This window comes from Leucopleurus acutus, assembly GCF_964270905.1.
Source record: "Leucopleurus acutus genome assembly, chromosome: 3".
NCBI lineage: Eukaryota > Metazoa > Chordata > Mammalia > Artiodactyla > Delphinidae > Leucopleurus > Leucopleurus acutus.
In genome coordinates, this window is record NC_139145.1 from 50,505,103 (window position 1) to 50,528,640 (window position 23,538).

General features: G+C 42.6%; 1 protein-coding gene across 2 annotated transcripts in view; it reads right to left on the reverse strand.

The window, feature by feature from the left end:
• ARHGEF37 (Rho guanine nucleotide exchange factor 37) overlaps nt 1-23,538 on the reverse strand; it is a 64,505-nt gene that overhangs the window by 31,901 nt on the left and 9,066 nt on the right. Inside the window, exons 1-3 of one of the 2 annotated variants that reach the window (XM_082835398.1) lie at nt 22,378-22,440; nt 4,037-4,233; nt 2,545-2,668 (exon numbers count right to left, since the gene is read on the reverse strand). In XM_082835398.1, coding sequence (XP_082691524.1) covers nt 2,545-2,668; nt 4,037-4,222 — 310 coding nt within the window. In that variant the 5' untranslated portion in view covers nt 4,223-4,233; nt 22,378-22,440. Of the gene's footprint in view, nt 1-2,544; nt 2,669-4,036; nt 4,234-22,377; nt 22,441-23,538 lie in introns of those variants that run through there. The other variant, XM_082835397.1, reaches the window with a different exon arrangement.

A 23,538-nucleotide genomic window follows, 5' to 3' on the forward strand; every position in this document is an offset into this window, starting at 1 on the left:
CACGTGCCACAACTACTGAAGCCCGCATGCCTAGAGCCTGTGCTGTGCAACAAGAGAAGCCACAGCAATGAGAAGCCCACGCACCGCAACGAAGAGTAGCCCCCGCTCACTGCAACTAGAGAAAGCCCGCGCGCAGAAATGAAGACCCAACACAGCCAAATAAATAAATAAATAAATTTAAAATGCCGTGGCTATGGAATTGGGAAAAGGGCCTTCCTTGCATAGCAGGGCCTGGGGGCTGAGAGGGGAATAGAGAGAACTGGTAGGAGCCAGCTCAGCCTTGATTAGGCACAAAGTTGAACCTAGGAGAAGAAAAGCTATGTGGATTCTTTGCACCTCTTTTTGGCTAACCACAAGAGGCAGAGGATGAGCAGGCTATTTTCTGTAGACTCAGTAAAGGCCAGGGAATAGGTTTGCCAAATTAGGGAGGGGGGGATACAAGATGCTCGGTTAAATTTGAATTTCAGATAAATAATGAAGAATATTTTAGTATAAGTATGTCCCAAATGTCCCGTGGGATATACTTATACTAAAACATTATTCATTGCTTATGTAAAATTCAAATATAATTGAGCATCCTGTATTTTATGTGGCAACTCCACCAGGGAAGTAGTGAAGGCAGGGAATGGAGATATTACCAGGTACGCTCAGAAGACAAAGCAGCGCCTTGACTCTTTGCAGATCAAGCAGGAAGGCAGAGATGGATAAGTGAGGACCCTTAACAAGGAATTAGTGGACCCTAGAACCCATAGCAACAGAAGATGCTAACCTCAGAGTCCCCAGAACCTTGGATTGTCTTCAACCTGAGGTTATAACAATTTCCACTCAAATAAGTGGTAATTATTAACAGAAATAAGGATAAAATGATAAAAGGTAAGAATATCTACCCAGATACTTAAAAAAAAAATCTTGTTCCTTAATTTTGCATTTAAATATTCCTCTATTTAAAAGAAATAGTCACTCTTTCACATTGCTGTTTTAATGAAGAATCATAATTTTAGGAGAATAGTAAACACACTATACACAGGCTTCAATCCCACTCTCTACTGCATGGAAGCTGTTCAGTGCAGTAGTTGAGAGCACGGGCTCCAGAGGCCACCTGCCGCAATGCACATCCTCCTGGCTCTGACACTAGCTGGATGACCTTAAGCAGGTTACTTCCTCTCTCTGTGCCTCAGTTTCTTCAACTGGGAAATGAGATGACGGCAACTACCGTTCAGGGTTCTTGTGAGGATTAAATGAGTTAATACATGTACATCAGAAGAGTGCTGGTCATTTAATGAACACTCAGAAAGTTGGCTTTTTCAAAATGTGTATATTTGTTATTTTTAATCCCCACCATCATCATTCATGTCTAAGAAAGGGTAGAAGATTGGGGGTGTAAAGACCAGCGTGACTTGGGTGGATGCCCCCACCTCATCCTCTTTTCTGCCTAACACCATTCACCCTTGTCCCCTGACTCCACTTGAAAACCCTTGACCACAGAAATTTTGTCAAGCAGATGCGAAGAGACTGCAGAAGACAGGGATGAGGTTTATACCCACTTGTCCCTCCTTCTTTACGTCTGGTCATCTTAACCATTTCAGAATTAGGAGTCTACCTTCATCTCTCACCTAGGTGGAGGTAAAGCCACCAGCTGGTCTTGCTACTTCCACTCTTGCTACCCTCTCACAATCCATTGTCCACAGCTACCAAGGGGATCTTTGAAAAACAAATCTGATATCACTTCCCTGCTCAAAACTGTCCAATGACTTCTCATCACATGTAGAATAAAATCCACACTACTTACCAAGACCTAGAACACCCTGCAGGATCTGGTCCTTCTCTGCCTCTGCTATCTTATCTCCTAATACTCTCCCCTCACTCATTCCCCTGGAGCCACACCAGGCTTCTTTCTGCCTGTCCTTCAAAATTCCCAGGCTCACCCCTGCCTCAGGGCCTTTGCATAGCTCTTCTCTCTACTCTCCCTCCAGATCTTCTCATAGCTGGCTCCTCCCTAACAGCTCTCAGTTCAAGTGTCCTCTCCTCAGGAGGCCTTCTCTTTTCTCAAACGTTACTAAAGTTGTAATTCTTTAAATTACAAATTACTACATAAAATTCTCCTGTTTATCTGTGTGTCATCTGTCTCTCTCGCTAACTTGTTAACCCATGAGAACAGAAGATTGGACCCTCTGGTTGATGCTGTGACCCCAACACACAGCACAGTGACTGGCACACTGCAGGGGCTCAGTAAATAACTGTTGAATGAATGAGTGTGAAAGAATCCCAGAAGAAAGTCTCAGCCACTCCACTAACCAATTTTGTGTCCATTAGGTTGTCCTCCCTGTCTCTAGGCCTCAGTCTCTTCATCTGTAGTGATGGGGTTGGCTTGGATGTTATTTGAGGGTCCTGCCAGCTCTGACATGCTATATTTCAGGGATCCCCAAAACAGCCTCTCATTGAGCTGCATTTCCCTGGAATGCTGGAGAAAATACAGCAATGATCACATGCCGAGACCAATTCCTCAGGAATCTCAGGCTGCTAACTGCCTGGTATTTTGCTTACCAATCAGCTGCACTTGTTCCTCTTCCCTGGTGGCTGTCTCCTGCAGATCATGAAGCAATTTGCTGTTCACCTTGATGATATCATCGATATTTGAGAACAGGACATCCAGATCTCCCTGCGGCAGCTGGAAGGAACAAAGGCACCATGGGAGGTCGCTTAGGAGTTCAGTAGAGTGACTTTTTTTGGAGGCTTTGGACAGTAGTCCGGAACAGTCACATCATTGGGGTTCCACCACTCTTGGGAAGACTGTCCCAGTGGAATGTTTGCAAGGACTTTGAAATTTTATAATTAGGTATTTTCATTACTCTACAAGAAGAGAGAGAGAGACGAAGTGCTCAGCATGAAAGGAAAGCTGAACTGTATTATCCTAGGTCTGCTGCCAACTATAATTTTTCTTCTCTCATTTTCCCCATCTGTCATATAAGTGTGGGATGTTGGACTTCTTTCCAGCTCTGACATACTTGGCACCTACCACCATTACCTTGAGATATATTCTGAACTCCATTCCCTATGAACTAAGCTATCCCACTGTTAAAAAGGATGCAGGACATCTATATATGTGCATGAACATATATAGGATATATATAGAGACAGACGTCCTGGATGCACAATCAAGTGGGAAAAGCTAACTGTAGAAGAATAGAGTATGCTCTTATTTTTACTAAAATAAGTAACAGGGAATTCCCTGGCAGTCCAGCGGTTAAGACTCGGGCTGTCTTAACCCCGACACTGCTGTGGACCCAGGTTCGATCCCTGGTCAGGGAACTAAGATCTCACAAGCCATCTGGTGCAGCCAAAAACAAACAAACAAACAAAAAATAAAATAAGTAACAATCTATATTTGTTTGTTTAATGCCTACAGAGAAAAATTCCAATTTCTAGAGGGTGAAATATGAGAGGGCTTTCACCTTCTACATTATCTATTTGATTATTTCATTCATTCAATAAACACTAGTTGAAGTCCACTGTTTACGAGTCAAGAACTGGGATACATTGAACTAAACAGCCTTTCCCCTTATATGTACCTTACATGCTAGGGGATGCTTGACATTTTAGAGAGACAGCCTGTGTTATTTCTGAAATCAGGGGGGAAAAAGATGTAAAAAATTAACACTAAAATAGAAACCCATCATAATGATAACTTTTCCATGTTACCACCCTCCAAATGAGACAATTAGAAATAGGTCACTTAAAAGAATCTGTTCTAAACTTAATAAAGGGCTATTTTATCCATTAGTTCACTTAATTCTCTGAGGTGATTACTCTCTGTCCATTTAGCAGATGAATATACTAAGGCTCCAAGGTGTTAAAAGCCTTGCTGAAGGTTGCAGGGCCAGTAAGTGGAAGTACCGGGGCTTACGTCCAGGTGACTTCACATCCACCACACTTTCCCCTCCATCAAGCCTGCGCCAGGAACAGATGTGAGGTTTCAGGAGCTGGGACTCACACTTGCCCCTATAAAGACAGGCTGAGTGTGGCCCCACCCAGGTACCTGCTGCAGGTGGCTCCTAATGTCCGAGGCACAGAGCTGGAGCACGTGTAAGTAGGAGACCTCGGTGTCGATGAGTTCCCTGACGGCCAGACTCTGATGCAGCAAGGATCTCTCCTCAGGGACCCGACCTTCCTCGTCTGGACTCCCTGTCCTAGAGGACAGCTCATCATCCCCATGATCAGTCATGTCAGCAGGTTCTGGGAAAGACAAACACATCCGGACTCACTTCTGGGAGCTCTATTGGGACATGCTGTCTCTAATCCAAAGACAACTGTTCATTAGATGGCCTAAAAACATCTTTAGCTGCCTACAGAGTCAAGATGAACTGCGTGTAAGCATTTGTGGGCAGTATCTGAACAATTTTAAAAGGTAGAACGCAGCTCAGATAATTGTTGACATTTTAAATTCATTTCCCAGGATTCAGACAATGTGCTTGCCTGGCTTTTCTTCTATTTTCCCCCCAGCTCTTGACCTAGATTTCTTTATCTGGTTCAGCTGAGTCTCTCCCGCCCTCCTTCTCTACCCACTACTACCCCACTCAGGCCATACTACCTATCGTCTGGACTATTTCCACCGCCTCCAGGATCATTTTTTCAAATCCACACCCCTCTCCCACCTGCTGCCACCCACATCCATTCATCCTGGATATGCTTCCAGTTTAAATTTCCTGAAACAAAGCTTGTGATCCTGGTATTCTCTGCTGTGAGACTGTAATAGCCATCTGCTGCTCTGTGGTCTACCTCTGACTTCGTTTTCCTCTTCCCTGACACACTCCAGTGAAAGAAAGTTATGTGCTTTTCTCCATACCTGCATGGTCATTTCCTGCCTCCACGCTTTTGCACCTGCTGTGACCCCTCCAATGTCCCTATGCTCTGACATTCATCTCTAAGGCCTTTGCTGATCCTCCCAGCCAGATACACTTTTCTCCTTTATCTCTAAGTTTAAAAAGTACAAATGGCAATACTGTGGACAAAAAAAATCTCCCTACTACAGAACACCTAGAAATGCTAGATCAGCTATAACAAACTTCCTTTTCACTGCATGGCAAGGCTTGCAAGAAAGTAAAGGAGGGACTTCCCTGGTGGTACAGTGGTTAAGAATCCGCCTGCCAATGCAGGGGACGTGGGTTCGAGCCCTGGTCCGGGAAGATCCCACATGCCGCGGAGCAACTAAGCCCGTGCGTCACAACTACTGAGCCTGTGCTCTAGAGCACATGAGCCACAACTACTGAAGCCTGCGCACCTAGAGCCTGTGCTCCACAACAAGAGAAGCCACCACAATGAGAAGCCTGTGCACTGCAACGAAGAGTAGCCCCCGCTCGCCGCAACTAGAGGAAGCCTGCACGCAGCAACGAAGACCCAAAGCAGCCAAAAATAAATAAATTTAAAAAAAAAAAAAAGAAAGTAAAGGAAATCAGCAGGGATCCCCAAACAGGGAGCTGAAAACCAGATCAGGAGCAGCTAAGCTGATGCAGCTGTAGCCAAAGTGGACAGGATGGGCAGGGAAGAGGGCACTGCCCAGCTCTGTGACCCAGAGACTTGGGCATCAGTGCCCAGGCAGAATCAGGAAGCAAGCTTCTCTCCAGAACTGGGATCCCTCAAGCACGCCAGTGAAATGGTGGATTAGAAAAAAAAGTCTCCCTACCCACACAGAAGATGACAAAGATGTTGCTGCATCTTGGCTTGGGTCCTGAGTAAAGGAAAAAGTCCTTTCTGAAAATTCATAACAACAGGCCTGCTTTCACTGGGTTGTAGGTTCAGATGTATACTACACATGTGGTCCTGGAACAAGTCCTGGAATAGTGCTACTATGAGTACCCACAGAAAAAATAAAATGTCTCCAGGAGGACACATCCTTAACCTAGGCCACATGGTACTCCAAGAGATAACCCTGTCCTGAAGATGAGCTTAAAACCCAAAATTACAAGAACTCCAGTGTAAGTGCACATCATCAGAGACAACAAAGAGCAGGATTAGACCCAAGAACATCAGATAATCAAACTATCAAATAGAAACTATAAAATAAGCAGGAAAAGAAAACATGTACAAAAAATAAAGACCGGTATGATTTTTTTTTGAATTTTACTTGGTTTGCTTTACTTCTTTTTTTTAAATTAATTAATCAATTAATTTTAATTTTGGCTGTGTTGGGTCTTCGTTTCTGTATGTGGGCTTTCTCTAGTTGTGGCAAGCAGGGGCCACTCTTCATCGCGGTGCGCGGGCCTCTCACTGTCGCGGCCTCTCTTGTTGTGGAGCACAAGCTCCAGATGCGCAGGCTCAGTAGTTGTAGCTCACGGGCCTAGCTGCTCCGTGGCATGTGGGATATTCCCAGACCAGGGCTCGAACCTGTGTCCCCTGCATTGGCAGGCGGATTCTCAACCACTGCGCCACCAGGGAAGCCCTGGTATGATTTTTTAAAGCACCAAGCAGGGCTTCCCTGGTGGTGCAGTGGTTGAGAGTCCACCTGCCAACACAGGGGACACGGGTTCGTGCCCCAGTCTGGGAAAAGGCCACATGCCGCGGAGCGGCTGGGCCTGTGAGCCATGGCCGCTGAGCCTGCGCGTCCGGAGCCTGTGCTCCGCAACGGGAGAGGCCACAACAGTGACAGGCCTGCGTACCGCAAAAAAAACAAAACAAAACAAAAAAAACACACCAAGCAGAACTTACAGAAATTAAAAATTTAGTCTTTGACATTAAAAACTAAATGGACAGTTTAAACACTCAGGAAAGAGAAATAGTAAAGGGGAAGATAGATCCAAAGAAATTATCCAGACTGCTAAAAAGAAAGAGAAAATCATGGAAAATATAAAAGAGAATGAAGGGATCTGGATATTGAAATAAGAAGATCATGTACCAAATCTGTGTTCCAGAAGACAAGAATAAACAGAGTGAGAAGAGGCAATATATGAAGAGATGAGACTCATAATTGTCCAGAATTTATAAAAGATGAATTCTTAGGTCTAGGAAGTACAAGTCCCAAGCAGGATAAGTTAAAAAAAAAAATCACATCTAAACACACTGAGAGGAAATTTCAGAACCTTGAAGTCCTGGAGAATTTACCTTATAGTTTCCTTGTCAGGAAACTATGTTCCACCAAAATAAAGAAAGAAATCACGATACAAGATACAGGGAACTGGTGATCTAATATGTGAGAGAGGCTGAGGAAATCCCTAGGATAGGTGAAACGAAATTCTGAGTTTGACTGTTGGTGACAGACAGACAGCAAACAATCTGCGCTAGAGTATTAGAATGTCTTGAGAACAAATTTATTGAATCAGTAGAGAATATGGTCCTTATGTAGGCATAATTACACAGACGGGGACTTCCCTGGTGGTCCAGTGGGTAAGACTCCGCACTCCCAAGGCAGGGGGCCTGGGTTCAATCCCTGGTCAGGAACTAGTTCCCGCATACATGCTGTAACTGAGAGTCCGCATGCTGCAACTAAGAAGTCAGCATGCTGCAACTAAGAAGCCTGCATGCTGCAACTAAAGATCCTGCATGCCACAACTAAGACCCGGCACAGCCTAAATAAATAAATGTTTTTTTAAAAAAAAATTACACAGATAAGACATACAAAACTAAGAAACAAACCAACAAATAAAAACAATTGTTATGGGCTTCCCTGGTGGCACAGTGGTTGAGAGTCCGCCTGCCGATGCAGGGCACACGAGTTTGTGCCCTGGTTTGGGAAGATCCCACATGCCGCGGAGCGGCTGGGCCCGTGAGCCATGGCCGCTGAGCCTGCGCGTCCGGAGCCTGTGCTCCGCAACGGGAGAGGCCACAACAGTGAGAGGCCCGCGTACCGCAAAAAACAAACAAACAAAAAAACAATTGTTATAACAATTTTTATTTAAAAAAATTGTGCAGAAAAGATAAAATTATGTGTCACTACCCGATTCAGTTATAAATAGAATCCACACAAGTAATAATACAAGTGATCTAATTCATATTATGTACCGAGAGGACAGGGTGATGGAGAGGCAGAAAAAATGAGCTAAAGCCTCATCATCCATAGTGGAAATTAAAGAACAATGTCTAAATCGAAAGCTCAAGAAAGAGCAGTATACATGTGTTATAAAACAATCAGCTGAAAACAACAGAAGGAATTGCCTGGTAGTGGCTGGAGCAGGAAAGAGAAGAGGACAGGCTGCTTTTCATAACAAACGTTGCAGAATCATCTGTCTCTCTTTCTCATCACAAATGTAGAACTATCCGTCTCTTTAAATTACAGCTTTGAAGTGAACTAAAAACTAAATGTAAGAAAAAGTGAGAATTCCTCAGTTTTGCTGGAGATCAATATTCAAAAATAAATCATATTCCTGTGTATACCAACAACAATTTTTAAGAGTGCAATTTAAGGAAAAATAGCAGCATAATAATAAAAAGATTTAATAATAACACGTAATATTTATTCCTTCCTAAATATCTTAATTTAACAAAAGATGGGGAGTTCCCTGGTGGCCTAGTCGTTAGGATTCCAGGCTTTCACTGCCGTGGCCCAAGTTCAATCCCTAGTTGGGGAACTGAGGTCTCACAAGCTACGCATTCAAAAAAAAAAAAGATGTACAAGATCTTTACGAAGAAAATTATAAACACTTATCTAAATATATTTAAGAACTAGCTGGGAATTCCCTGGCAGTCCAGTGGTTAGGACTCTGAGCTTCCACTGCAGGAGGCCCAGGTCTGATCCCTGGTCAAGAACTAAGATCCCACAAGCCACACGGCACAGCCTGAAAAAATAAAAACAAAAACAAAACCACAAAAAAGAACTAGTTACAAGTAGAGATACACTATGTTCATGGATAGGAAAAGTTAGTATCATAAAGATGAAAATTGACCCAAACTGATTCAATACAATTTCAATAAAACTCCCAATAGGGTTTGGGGGTTTGGGTTTTTTTTTAGTAGAACATAATACAATGATTCTAAAATATATATGGACAAAAAGGTTCAGAATGACTAAGGCAATTCTGAAGAACAAGGTGGGGGGGCCTGTCCTACCAGATATCTAGATACATTTGAAAGTCATAATAATTTTAAAGTATTATATTGACACAGGGGCAAATAGATCAGTAGAACAGATTAGAGAGCCCAGAAGCAGACCATAGTAAATATGGAAACTTGATATATGACGTAAGTGTCATTATAAGTCACTGGGAAAAGGATGGTCCATGAGATAACTGGCCTCCCCTATAAAAAATAAATAAACAAATGCAATTCCACAGCACACACCAAATAAACTCCAGATGGATTAAAAACCTAAATGTTAAATGTGAAACTCTAAATTCTTAGAAGAAAATGGGAAAATATTTTTAAACTCTCTAGATAAGAAGAATTTTTTTCAACAAGACATAAAATGTACAAACCCCCAAAGAAAAAATTGATAAATCTGACTACAATAATATTTGAATGTTCTGTTCATAAACAATTCTAAAATAAAAAGGAAAAGAGGGGCCTTAGATCAGAAGATATTTGTAGTGAATACAACTGACAAAGGTTTAATACCTAGACTATATAAAGAACTTCTATGAATCATTAAAACAAGGCAACCTGTAAGAAAAATAGACAGAGGATATGGTTGCAAATACAGTGTTTAAGTTCATTTAGTGTAAATTTTAACCTCCTCCTATGAGATCTTGCTGTAATGCTGAAACTGGAGAGCTAAAACCCAGCTTTCCAGACTCCCTTGCAGCTAAGATTGTAAGATTCCACCAATCAGATGATCTCATGTGAGCCAGAATTTAGAAATTACATAAGTAGGAAGAGAAGTGTTGCTTGAAGTAACTATTTAATGGGGCAGGTACTGCATTGTTCTGAAATCAATAGTTCTGGCAACAGATTGTAGCTAAAGTCATAGAACCTTGAAGCCAGCAGTAGGGGCAGCAGTTTCCCAATTCTTCAGTTTCTGTATTGTTACAGAGGGTAGTGGCTTCTTTGGAGCAGCTATGGAGCTGTATTATTGTATTATTACTTTTTTGGGGGGCGGGGTCCGCACCATGTAGCATGCGGGATCTTAGTTCCCCAACCAGAGATTGAACCCATGCCCCCTGTATTGGGAGTGCAGAGTCTTAACCACTGGACCACCAAGGAAGTCCCTGGGACTCATCCCTAAGGCCCATTCTGTGGACTGCTTCTCCAGGCCTTCCACCAATTTGGTAAGCTCTTAAGACCCTCTTTTATTTATTTACGTTTTTAATTTTTATTTATTTATTTTTGACTGCGCTGGGTCTTTGTTGGGATGTGGGATGTGGGATCTTCCCGGACCAGGGATCAAACCCGTGTCCCCTGCATTGGCAGGCAGATTCTTAACCACTGGACCACCAGGGAAGTCCCAAGACCCTCTTTTAAATCCCTTTCTGGTTAAAATAGAATGTTTCGTGTTATCTCCAACTAAATCCTGGCTAATACCAGCACGAAAAGTTAATTCACAAAAGAAGAAATTTAAATGGCTAATATGCAAATGAAAAGATGTTCAATTCACTCTTAACTAGGCAAATGCGAATTATTAAAACCCTAGTAAGGGAATTCTCTGGTAATCCAGTGGTTAGGACTCCATGCTTTCACTGCCGAGGGCCCAGGTTCAATCCCTGGTCAGGGAACTAAGATTCCACAAGCTGTGTGGTGCAGCAAAACAAAACAAAACCACAATGAGATACCATTCCATGCCCAAGAGATCAGCAAAATATGAAAATAAAATAAAATGTTGGTGGGACTGCAGATGAATGGGAAATCTCATATACTGGTACGATAATGTGAATTGTTGCAACCATCCTAAAGAGCAACTTGGCAATATTTAGAAAAGTTGAAAATTCACACAGTCAGGCCAAGGAGTTCTACTCCTAGGTATACCTCGCCTTCAAGAAACTTTCCACATACACACAAGAAATGTAGACATGAATGCTCATTGAAGCACTGCTGAAATAACAAAAAATTAGAAAAAAACTAAAAGCCCCAATGAAAGTAGATAAATAACTTGTGGTATAGCCATATAATGGAATTCTGAACAACACTGAAAGTAAATAAACTATAGATTCATGTATCAATATGGATATCCTCACAAACACTGTAAACAGGAAAAAATATATATAAACAAGTCCCAGAAGGATACACAGAGTATGACACTATTTTTAAAAGTTTAAAATGTGAAAAGAAAAAAATAAAATTTAAAAGTTTTTAAAAGTTTAAAATATGTGAAACAATGCTAGATATTGTTTAGGGACACATACACATGTAGCACAGGTATTAAATTTTTCATGGAAGTGGTTAGCAATAAATCCCAGTGATTAAAGAAATTTTCACATATTGAGGTATAGCAAAGTCATTCTGGCTTATACATGATTTAACTTGATTTTCCGCTAACTAAAACAGCCTGTTTGTGGCCTATCTGACATACATTGTCATATCTGCTTTAATTATTAAAGAGAAGGGCACAATGGTCACAAGTAAAGAATGTCCATGTTAAAAATAAAGATTAAATGCCTCCTTTCCTAGAACACCAATGCTGGTGCTGCTTCGATGATAAGACTCCTTTCCCAGGAGCCAAAGTCATACTGACTCACTGTGTACGTGCTGATCTGTTTTTTGAAACCCTGAAGGAATATATTCCTGACTTGTTTGATGTTCTTTGTTCCGACATAATAATGTAAAAGTGTGCTGAAAACCATGCTTCTCTGGAGCAGCTCTTTAGAGTTATCTGAGAGGCTGTCTCCCAGGCTATAGTCCTCAGTTTAGCCCAAATAAAACTCTTTTTTATTCCTATTATATTTTGTTTATTGATTATTCCCATCCACACAGGATAAAAGTGACCTCTGGAAAGGGAGCTAGAGGAATAGAATTGGGGAGAGTATCAAAGGGGACTTAATGGTATCTGAGGGGCTTTTTAAGTTAACCTTTTAATTCTGAGATAATTAGAGATTCACATGCAGTTGTAAGAAATAATACAGAGGTTCTGTGTATCCTTTACCCAACTTCCCCAGTGACAACATTAGGCAAAACTATAGTACAATCTCACAGCCAAGTTGTTGACACCAATACAGTCAAGATGCAGAACAGTTCCATCTTAAGGATCCTTCATGTTGCCTTTTTACCCACTTGGCTCCAGCCCCATCCCATCTTTAACCCCCAGCAAATAAGAATCTGTTCTCTATTTCTATACTCTTGTCAGTTCAAGAATGTATGTAGGTAGTTCCCTGGTGGTCTAATGGTTAGGACTCGGCACTTTCACTCCCGTGGCCAGGATTTAATCCCTGGTCAGAGAACTGAGATCCCACAAGCCGCGTGACGCAGCCAAAATAAATAAATAAATAAAATAAATAAAAGCTTTTTAAAAAAAAAGAATGTATGTAAATCACACAGTATGTATATTTGAATCATATAATACATAACCTTTTGGGACTGACTTTATTCAATCAGCGTAATTCCTCGGAGATTCATGTAAGCTGTTGTGTGTTATCAATAGGTCCTTCCTTTTCATTGCTGAGTATCAGAGATGTTTTATTTGGTTTTTAAAAAACTGAAGCAAATATGTCAAAAATGTTCAAATTAAAAAAGCTAGGTAGTAAGAACATGGGCATTTGTTGTTTTGCTCTTTGTTCTTTTCTGGACGGTTAAAATATTTCCTAATATTTAAAGTGACATGCATCCCATTCAGCCTTGTACTCAGGTTACTTAGGGCTATGCTTCATCTTCCTGGCTAGACACTAAGCTCTTGGAGACAAGATGAGCACCCATCCATGTGTCTTCCTCTCTGTCTCACAATGCTGATACATATACGAATATGTATTTGCATATATAAATGGTCCTTTTTATGTATTAGTAGCAGAAGTTTCTGTCCTGGGTCATAAGCACTGACCCATGGATCAGTGCTTATATACAGGTGCTTGGCGAGAGCAAGGTTGTTCAGAAGGCAGAAGGCCCAGAAAGATCCTGGAACATATCTGATGCACAGCTCTAGTATAGCTCCTGAATGCTGCCTTTGGCCTGCTGACCTGTCCCTGGCCCGAATCACTGACATTCATCACCCAGTGCATTGCTTTTCTAGAAAGATCCCAATAGGATTTCAGGAGAGCTACTCAGGTTCCACTACTCAGAACTGTTGCTAAATAAACAAAAAACATAAATAATACTTCACAGAGAACTGCTAAATATTTAAAATAGCACTTAGGTTAACTGCAATCCAGACCTCCAAGCAGGCCTGGCAGAACTTCTCCGTAGCAGCATTTTGTTATTCTCTTAGTTTACAGACCATGTAATGGAAAGAAACACATTTTTATTTCTTTAAAAATATATTATTTGGCAATGAAAAGGAATGAGCTACTGATGTGTGCTATAACATAAACGGGTCTTGAAAACTTTACACTAATGAAAGAAGTTAGCCACAAAGGACCACATACTTGATGATTCTATTTATAGGAAATGTCCAGAATAGGCAAATCTACAGAAACAGAAAGTGGGTTAGTAGTTTCCAGGGCTGAAGGGATAATGATTTGGAGTGTGGTAGCTGGGTTTCTTTTGGGGATGGTGAAATGTTCTAAACTTATTAGTGGTGATGGTTGCACAATTCAGTGAATATACTAAAAACCATTGATTTGTACACTTTAAATGGGTGAATTAGGGACTTCCCTGGCAGTCCAGTGGTTAAGACTCTGCGCTTCCACTGCAGGGGGCGCAGGTTCAATCCCTGGTCAGGAACTAAGTTCCCGCATGCTATGCGGCGTGGCCAAAAAAAAAGGGTGAATTATATTATGTGAATTATATCTCAATAAAGCTGTTACCCCCAAAAATATTATATAATACGAAATGTTGGCAAGGATGCGGAGAAACTGGATCTCTCATACATTGCTGATGGGAATGTAAAATGGTACAGTTACTTTAGAAAATAGTTTGTCAGTTTCTTTAAAAACTAAACATACACTTACCAGCAATCACACCCCAGGGCATCTATTCCAGAGGAAGAAAACTTATGCCTATATAAAAACCTGTCTACGAATGTTCGTCAAAGCTTTATTTGTAATAGCTAAAAACTGAAAACAACCAAAATGTTGTTTTATTAAGTGAATTTAATAGGTGGATGGCTAAAAAAAAAAAAAGTTGTATATCTAAGGTCACAGAATACTCAGAAATAAAAAGGGATGAACTACTGATACCCTCAAGAACCATCCAGTTGTGCTGCCTGAAAACAGAACAACCTGAAAAGCTTACTGTGTGATCATTTATAAAGCATCTAAAATTATAGAGACAGAGAACAGATTAGTGGTCACTTGGTTAGGGATGAGGGTGGTGGGCACCTGGGTGTGGCAATAAAGGAACAGCACAGGGAGAACTTCATGGTGATAGAATAGATCTGCATCTTAATTGAAATGGTGGTTACAGAAATCTACACACGTGATAAAACAACATCTAACAATCAAACACATGATTATATCAATGCCAATTTCCTGGTTTTCCTGCTATTGAGATAAGACGTAACCACTGGAGGAACCTGGTGAAGATACACATAACTTCTCTGTACTATCCTTGGAACTTCATGCTGACCTATACTTATTTCAAAGTAAAAAGTTAAAAACAAACGAAATATTAGATAGCTTAAGTTATCCACTATCTTTGCAACACTCTCGGGACAAATGCAGCTTAAAAGCCTGGGAGAACAGGCTGGGTGCCTTTGTTCCATTTCCTGGTCTGGTCTGATAAGGAGGTTTGTCTTGGAGAACATATTTGGGAAAATATGTCTTTCAATATAGTCCAGTCCGTGCTCAGTCCTGAGATCTCTTTGATGCCCTGTGATAAGCAATTCAGAACTAAAATCAGTCTAGCACATAGCGGGTACTAAAAACAAAAAATGTTTCTTGAATGTTATGCAGGGACTGCTTCTGACTCTAGGATAGGATAGGATAAAACAGTTAATTCTCTTCTCCTCTCTCCTCCTCTGTCCACACTCGCACAGAATAATTTGGGCATTCACACATTTATTCAACAAATATTTGGAGTAGCTATTTCATGCCAAGCATTTTTCTGGACTGTGAGGATACAAAGTTAAAGGCGGGAAAAAAAGGGCTCTACAATAAAGATAGGGCATTTAATTTTTGTTTCTTGTTGTTTTGTTTTATTTAGGGTTCTAGGGCTCTAGGGTTCTTTCATTTTTGTAATTTTATTTTTTTATACAGCAGGTTCTTATTAGTTATCTACTTTATATATATTAGTGTATATATGTCAATCCCAATCCCCCAATTCATCCCACCACTTCCCCCCTTGCTGTCCATATGTTTGTTCTCTACATCTGTGTCTTTATTTCTGCCTTACACACCGGTTCACCTATACCATTTTTCTAGATTCCATGTATATGCACTAATATATGATATTTGTTTTTCTCTTTCTGACTTACTTCACTCTGTATGACAGTCTCTAGGTCCATCCATGTCCATGTCTCTACAAATGACCCAATTTCGTTCCTTTTTTATGGCTGAGTAATATTCCATTGTATATATGCACATCTTCTTTATCCATTCATCTGTCGATGCGCATTTAGGTTGCTTCCATGACCTGGCTATTATAAATAGAGCTGCAATGAGGGTCTCCCTGGTGGTGCAGTGGTTAAGAATCCGCCTGCCAATGTAGGGGAGACTGGTTCGAGCCCTGTCCAGGAAGATGTCACATGCTGCAGAGCAACTAAGCCCGTGCACCACAACTACTGAGCCTGTGCTCTAGAGCCTGCAAGCCACAACTACTGAGCCTGTGTACTTAGAGCCCGTGCTCTGCAACAAGAGAAGCCACCGCAATGAGAAGCCCATGCACCGCAACGAAGAGTAGCCCCCGCTCACCACAACTAGAGAAAGCCCGCACGCAGCAACGAAGACCCCATGCAGCCAAAAATAAAATAAATAAATTTTTGAAAACATAGTGCTGCAATGAACATTGGGGTGCATGTGTCTTTTTGAATTATGGTTTTCTCTGAGTATATACCCAGTAAGGATAGGGCATTTAAAATATCTGGTTATTTGCTCCAAGTTTTGCAGAGGGACTAAGTAAATGTTATGGACATCCTGATGATTTCACCCCTTTTAAGACAGAAGTAACAAGGAAAATGATACTGTGAACCTAATTCTGACCAATCAGAAGTGAATGGAGGGCTTCCCTGGTGGTGCAGTGGTTGAGAATCCGCCTGCCAATGCAGGGACACGGGTTCGATCCCTAGTCCAGGAAGATCCTACATGCCGTGGAGCAACTGAGCCCGTGCGCAACTGCTAAGCCTGTGCTCTAGAGCCCATAGGCCACAACTACTGAGGCTGCATGCCACAACTACTGAAGCCCGCATGCCTAGAGCACGTGCTCCACACCAAAAGAAGTCACCGCAATGAGAAGCCCATGCACAGCAACAAAGAGTAGCCCCTGCTCACCGCAACTATAGAATGCTCGCATGCAGCAATGAGGACCAAATGCCAAAAATCAATAAATAAATTTATATTAAAAAAAAGAGGTGGTTAGGGCTTCCCTGGTGGCGCAGTGGTTGAGAGGTCGCCTGCCGATGCAGGGGACACGGGTTTGTGCCCCTGTCTGGGAAGATCCCACATGCTGCGGAGCGGCTGGGCCCGTGAGCCATGGCTGCTGAGCCTGCGCATCCGGAGCCTGTGCTCCACAACGGGAGAGGCCACAACAGTGAGAGGCCCGCGTACTGCAAAAAACAAAAAACAAAAAACAAAAAACAAAAAACAAAAAAATAGAGGTGGTTACTCTTTAAAAAAAAGAAGTGAAGGGAGACAGGGACTTCCCTGGTGGCTCAGTGGTTAAGACTCTGTGCTCCCAATGCAGGGGGCCCAGGTTCCATCCCTGGTCAGGGAACTAGATCCCACATGCATGCTGCAACTAAGAGTTTGCATGCCACAACTAAAGAGCCTGAGTGCTGAAACTAAGGAGCACTTGAGCCACAACAAAGGAGCCCACCTGCCGCAACTAAGACCCAACACAATGAAAGAAAAGAAAGAAAGAAATGAATGGAAGTAAGCAGATCCCAGAGGAAAGTGAAAACATCATCTTAAAAGTTCTTTCAGAAGGCAAAATGTCATGGCAAGAAAAGATGAACATCCATCAGGCTCCCACCCCAGGTTACAGAGGGAGGTCAATTTAAACATTTAAGGGGAAAAAAAGGAAGCAAAACCGCTAGGGATTAGGGTTCATGGGAAGACTGTTGAAGATGAAGTTAAACATCATGCTAACAAAAGACCCTGTTGAAGAATAAAGGGAGGAAATACCTATGGAAATGAGAATGGCCACACAGGGATCCTGGCTAACGAGCCGCGTTTATAAAGATACATACAAGAGTCAGAGTGGTGGGTCCTGTACAAAGAGCTTCCAGAACTCTAAAACACAGAAGCGTCTGGGATTAACAAAATTGTAAGAATAACCTCCACAGCTCTGCCCCTACTATGACTGCCAACTAAATTTTAACATTCATGTTCAGAAAAAGTAAAAAATAGGCACTCCATTTGATGGCTTTGCTTTCCTCTTCTTAGCCCTAAAGAGTGACTGCAGGGGTCACTATGAAGGTTAGGAGCCTAGACCCTGGAGCCAGAAAACCTGATTTCAAATTCTGATTCTGCGATCAATCAGCTGGCTTTCCTGGGATAATTATACAACCTTCCTTATAGGGTTGTTATAAGATTTCATATGATAATCCATGTAAAGTGTATAGCAGAGTGTCTGCTACGTGGTGAGCTTTCAATAATGGTAGCTGTTGTTTTTGTTACTATTACTGTTAAACTGGAAAGAGTAGCATGACCGTGGATCAGAGGGATGAAGTTGTCTAAGGACACTTGGCTGATCATATTCAAGCAGATGGTGAGAATAGTTAATCATGATGATAATAATAAGTAATACGAACTACACAGCAGAGCCTAACTGACAATGCAGCTAATAACAAAGAAGTGGAGCTGAGAGATGGAGAGACCATGAGACTAAGCCCTGATGGCATTACTTAATCCAACCATGATGGAGACTGATTCCCTTCGGATTTTTTTTTTTTTAATGTGAGCTAACACATTTTCATTCCCCACCCCACTTTGGCCTAAACCACTCTGAGTTGGGTTTCTGCCACTTGATTAAAACAGATGGTCTATCAGCCCTTGGAAAGACCATCTGTCTATGAAACAGACATCACTGAGAGCCAGCACAGGTTAACAGAAAAAAGACAAACAGGTCATGCCAGACTATCCTCATTCCCTTAATGAAAGCTGACTAGATCAGTAGATCAAAGGAATACCACAGGCTAGTGTAACTGGACTAGGAAGGTACTGCTGGTCTCTCGTGACATCCTTACGAATAAGGAATAAGATGAGGTAATGGAATAAGATGTGGCGATGGGGAAGCAATAGGACAATAATATGGACTAAAAACTGATAAAATACCAAATCCAAAGAGTGTTGGTCAGTGTCAACCTCTGGGATCTGCCCTGTTTCATTAAGGATAGCCATTAGTTCTTTCGGTGCTTCCCATCTCTAAGACCACCTGAGCCTAAATCTCCACCATTTTTCTCCTGAATCAGCACAACAGCCTCCTGGCTGGATGCATACACAGCACCAGAGTGGTCATTCAAGAACATAAAATTGGCTGCTTTATTCCTCTGTCGAAACCCAGACAAGTCTTCCCTGAAAGTCATCCCCCTTCCAAAGAACCACTCCTTTCCCCCAATAATTATGTTTCCTATTCAATTTGTTTTACTGGTTCATTCAATAGAGCAGAAGCTCCACAAGGGCAAAGACCATGTTTCTTATATTCATCAACGTATCACCTAGTGTCTACTCTAGATCTAGCACATAGTAGGTGCTCAATTAATTGAATTAATGAATGAATGGCACAGATGAACACTGGCAGAATAGTGATCAAATTGCCAATGACACTGTTACAAGTGGAGTTAGACACACAACTCTTGGAAGCCACAACAAAGTTTGAGGTCAGCTAAGAGACAGAAACTCCCCTTGAATTTTATATAACTGTAATTATATAGTATGTACACTTTTTTGTCTGGCTTCTTCCTTTCAACAAAATTATTTTGTCATTCATCCATGTTGTAGCATGTATCAATAGTTCATTACTTTTTATTGCTGTGTAGTATTATATTATATAAATATACCACAGTTTATCTATGCACTGGATAAAAAATTGGTTGCTTCCTGTTTCTCAATTACAATAAAGCTGGACCTAGGAATTCAATGCTTATTTTTCATTTCTTTTTTTTTTTTTTTAGGAATGCAATGTTTAGATCACAGATAGGTATATACTTTTAAAAGAAAATGTCATACTTTTAAAAAGTGGTTGTACCATTTTACTTTCCCACCAACAGTGTATGAGTTCCGGCAACCTGGTCAACACTTGAAGTGTACACTTGATGTACACTTGATGTAGCCGGTCTTTGTATGAAGTTTTATCTGCTTGTGGTTTTAATGTGCATTTCCCCAATGATTAATGATCTTGAACATCCTTTCAAGTGCTTATTTGCCACCAATATATTCTCTTTGGACATCATGGGTTTTATGTTTGTTTGCTTAAATTACAAAGGAGGACTTCCCTCTGCCCTTCCACTGAAAGGGGCGTGGGTTCAATCCCCGGTTGGGGAAATAAGATTCTACATGTCATGTGGCACAGCCAAAAAAAAAAAATTACAAAAGAGGCTCTCACTTATTACATAACTAGACAAACAATACAGAAATGTATAAATAATTAATAGTCTCCTACCCCCCAACACACACATAGGCAACCAGAGGTGCACAAGAACCACCAGGAGCGCTTATCAGGCATGCAAATTCTTGCCCCCACTCTTGGAAGATTCTGATTCAGTAGGTCACAGATGGGGCATTTTGACAAGCCCCTAGGTAATTCTGACACAAGCGATCTGTAGATTTCTTAAGAAAGTCTGCTCTTACTATTGTCCTCCTAAGGAATAGTTGAAGGAATGAAGACAGTGAGTCTGGAGAGGCAAATGCACGGAAGGGGTACACGGACTGCCTTCAAATAAGTAAGAGCCTTTGTCTAAGAGAATGACTGTGTGTGCTCTATGTTGTCCCATGGAACACCAAGAGTTTGGAACCTAAAGATCAAATCAAAAAAAACTTTCTGGGCTTCCCTGGTGGCGCAGTGGTTGGGGGTCCGCCTGCCGATGCAGGGGACGCGGGTTTGTGCCCCAGTCTGGGAAGATCCCACATGCCACGGAGCGGCTGAGCCCGTGAGCCATGGCCGCTGAGCCTGCGCCTCAGGAGCCTGTGCTCCGCAACGGGAGAGGCCACAACGGTGAGAGGCCCGCATACTGCAAAAAAAAAAAAGCTTTCTAAGAGAGCTACTGTGAAACAAATTTAGGCAACAGAGCTAGCAAGGAAAGGAATGTGCCAAAATCACCAAGCTTGCAGAAAAAGGACTTCTCTGGGTTGAGAAATGACTGTTTGAGGTTACAAAGACAGAGGGCAAAAGACGTTCCAGACATACACATACACATTCTCTCTTTCTTTCTCTCTCTGAGGAAAAACTGCCCCTTATAAATACACAGAGAGGAATGTAATCACCAGACAGGTAGTGTGTGTCTTAACCCAAATTAAATAACGGCTATTTGCCCTAAGCCATATTTCCCTGTCTCTATTGGCAAGGCCTAAAATGGTAGGGAAAGGAGACAACACAGTATTTGGTAAGGGCAGTTCCTTTTATAGATAAGTAGGCCTGCCCAGGCCCTCTCCTCATAATTTTGGATCCATCGATTTTAAAGAGCTTAAGCCTGTCAATAAGCAACAGGCTTTGGACAATTAAGCTCAACAAATGCCATTTTGCTTCAGTTACAGCACCCAAAACACCCCCCCTCCCTAATCAGTTAAATAAAAAGCCATTTATTTGTTCTAGAACAGAATCAACCAAGGCACTGTTTACCACAGCAAGCTGCTGATCCAAGAGGGATATGAGCCAACTGCCAAGTAACTCCTGTACCCTGGCAGAAACTCAGCTGAGCCTCCATCTGTGGGCAAGATTAGGGAGGCGCCCAGGTTCCCATGTATGTCCTTCTCTTTCCTCTCATTTACAACTATACAGATGCTGGCTCCATTCAAAAGGGGCATGTGAGGCCCAATAATCTGTCCTTGTTAGAATGTCTGGTAGTTTCTACTTTCAGCATTTGACCTAGGGTCAAATATTGAGTGTTGGGCATTATTCTAAATAGGTGCACTCTTATTTAGGTTACTATCACCAAGGTATGTACAGCCGCTTATAAGTCATAATAGGGCTGACTTTATATTTGCATGTTTTAAATTTTTTAATTTTTTTTTCTTTTATTTCGGATACAGCCCAACTTCCCGCAGGTCATCACTCTTTCTTAACTGGCACGGCTTTGACTCAGTGGTTTGTGTGCGCCAGCCCTTTTATTGAGCACCTACTACGAGCGGGGCACTGGGCTCAACGTTCATCTGTAGTCCGACAACAACATGAAAGACGAAGCAATCTTACCTCAAGTTTACAAAGAAAACTGGGCCTTGGAGAGGTTAAAAAATATGTCCAAAATCAGGCAGCTAGGGGCGTCGGAAGCCGTCTGAACTCAGAGCAGGAACTCAGTCCTTCACCCGCCTCCCTTTACAGGGGCAAATAAACTGCTCTGAAACAGCGCAGCCTGAGTGCCAGCCTTCAGTCATTCCTTACAGCAGGAATGCTTCATCCTGCTGTCAAATCGGAAACTGTGTGCAACATTATGTATGAACCCTGGGGAGGGGACCCAGACTTTTAAGGAGTCAGTGATCCCAAGAAGGTTAAGAGCCAGCACCTAGGCAGGCTGTCAGCTTCCCAATTCTCTAAGTTCCTGGCGCTCGCTGTCCAGGGAGCAGTGCGGCAGGGGTCGTAAGTTCTGGCTTCCAGTCCCAGTCTTGGCACTACTTCTCTGAGGGCTGTTGGCCCAGGCAGCTCACCTATGGACCACAGATTTCCTTTCTCTTTTCTCCTGGCCTTGACTCCCTATTTATAATTATACTTTCCTTGTCAAGAATTTTTTTTAACCATTGTTTGTATTATTCCATTGTTTTAACGTATATGGAGTCATTAAAAAGTCGCCCCCAATGCTACACTGAAGCAGAGGGATAAACAATGACAGGCCAGCTTACCTCTCCGGGCCTCAGTTTTCCACCTGTAAACTGACCCGCTTGCATCAGCTGGATCAGGTTGCTTGCATTCCCATAAGACTCAAGACACAAAGCTAGCTACCGAGCAAGCCGGACCGGTGTCGTCGCTCCAGCGCTCCCCCAACCTCCCTTTCCGGATCTGATCAGCAGCTGTTTTCCCGCGACCCTCCCTGGCCCTATCCTGCCGGCCCAATCACCCGGGCAGACTCACCGCTCGTGCAGGGTGCCAGCTGCCGGAAGGAGCTCGACCGCCCCGGCGATTGCGCAGCCAGGGAAAAAAGGCGCCGGTCCCCCGGCCCCACGCCGCGCTGTGACCTGAGCGCGCTGTTCCTAGGGAGGGCGCGGGCGGGCGCGGCTCTGCCCACGCTGCGTATGTGCGTGTGCCGAGAGGGCGCGGCCCCGGCTCTCGCCTTTGTTAATTGTCCAACTGGAGGCAGGTTGTTTTCCACTGGACGCTCCCTGCAGTGAGTCCCAGCCGGGGTGGCCCGGCGACTGCAGCAACTGCCGTGCGCTGGCCCGCAGCCAGCGCGAAGCCTTGCAAGTGGGTGTCAATGCTGCGCCCGGTGACCCACCTACCCGCGACTTCTCATTTAGGCACCTACTCCTCCCTCGGGCTACTCAGCACCAAAACAGGGACCGGCAGTTAGGCCATCCGGTGGGAATGTTGACCCCAGGATCCCTGAATATCTGTGCTCCTCCCCGAATCACCAAACTTTAGGGCTGGACCTTGATTTTAATTCTGAGTTCCGGCTGCCCAGGATTTCTGGGTTCCTATCCTAGCTCTCTTGGGAGCCCTGTGCGCAATCTTAGATAAATCTGCCAGTCTCCCTGCACCCCAGATGCCTCTTCTATGACTCAGAGTAGTGAGTGGGACTCTGTTCTAGGCACCAAGTATTCAGCAGTCAACATAACAGACAAGGTCCCTGCCCCTTGGGGCGTGTCTGATAATGAACACACACTTGAAAGTGATCATTACGAAAAGTATAGAAAGTTTCATATCAGGCAACCAAATCTTGTTTATGGAGTGATAAATGGACTAGATTAACTTTTCTAAATCCTCCAATTCTAATATTCATTCTTACTCTAATTATGTGAACGTTATTACTATTATTAGTGATAGCACTAGTAATATTGCTTACTCAGTGCCAGGTACTGTACTAAACATTTTATTTGTATTTCCTCATCAATCAGATTCATAACTTCTCTAACGATAGGTATACCTATTATCATCCTCATTTTAGAGATAAAAACTGAGGCTAGAGAAATGAAAGTAACTTGCACACTGTCACACAGCTACTCAGTGACAGGACCAGTACTCAAATTCAGACTGTCTGAGGCCGCAGGATGCTTAAGCACTACTCTACATGCATAA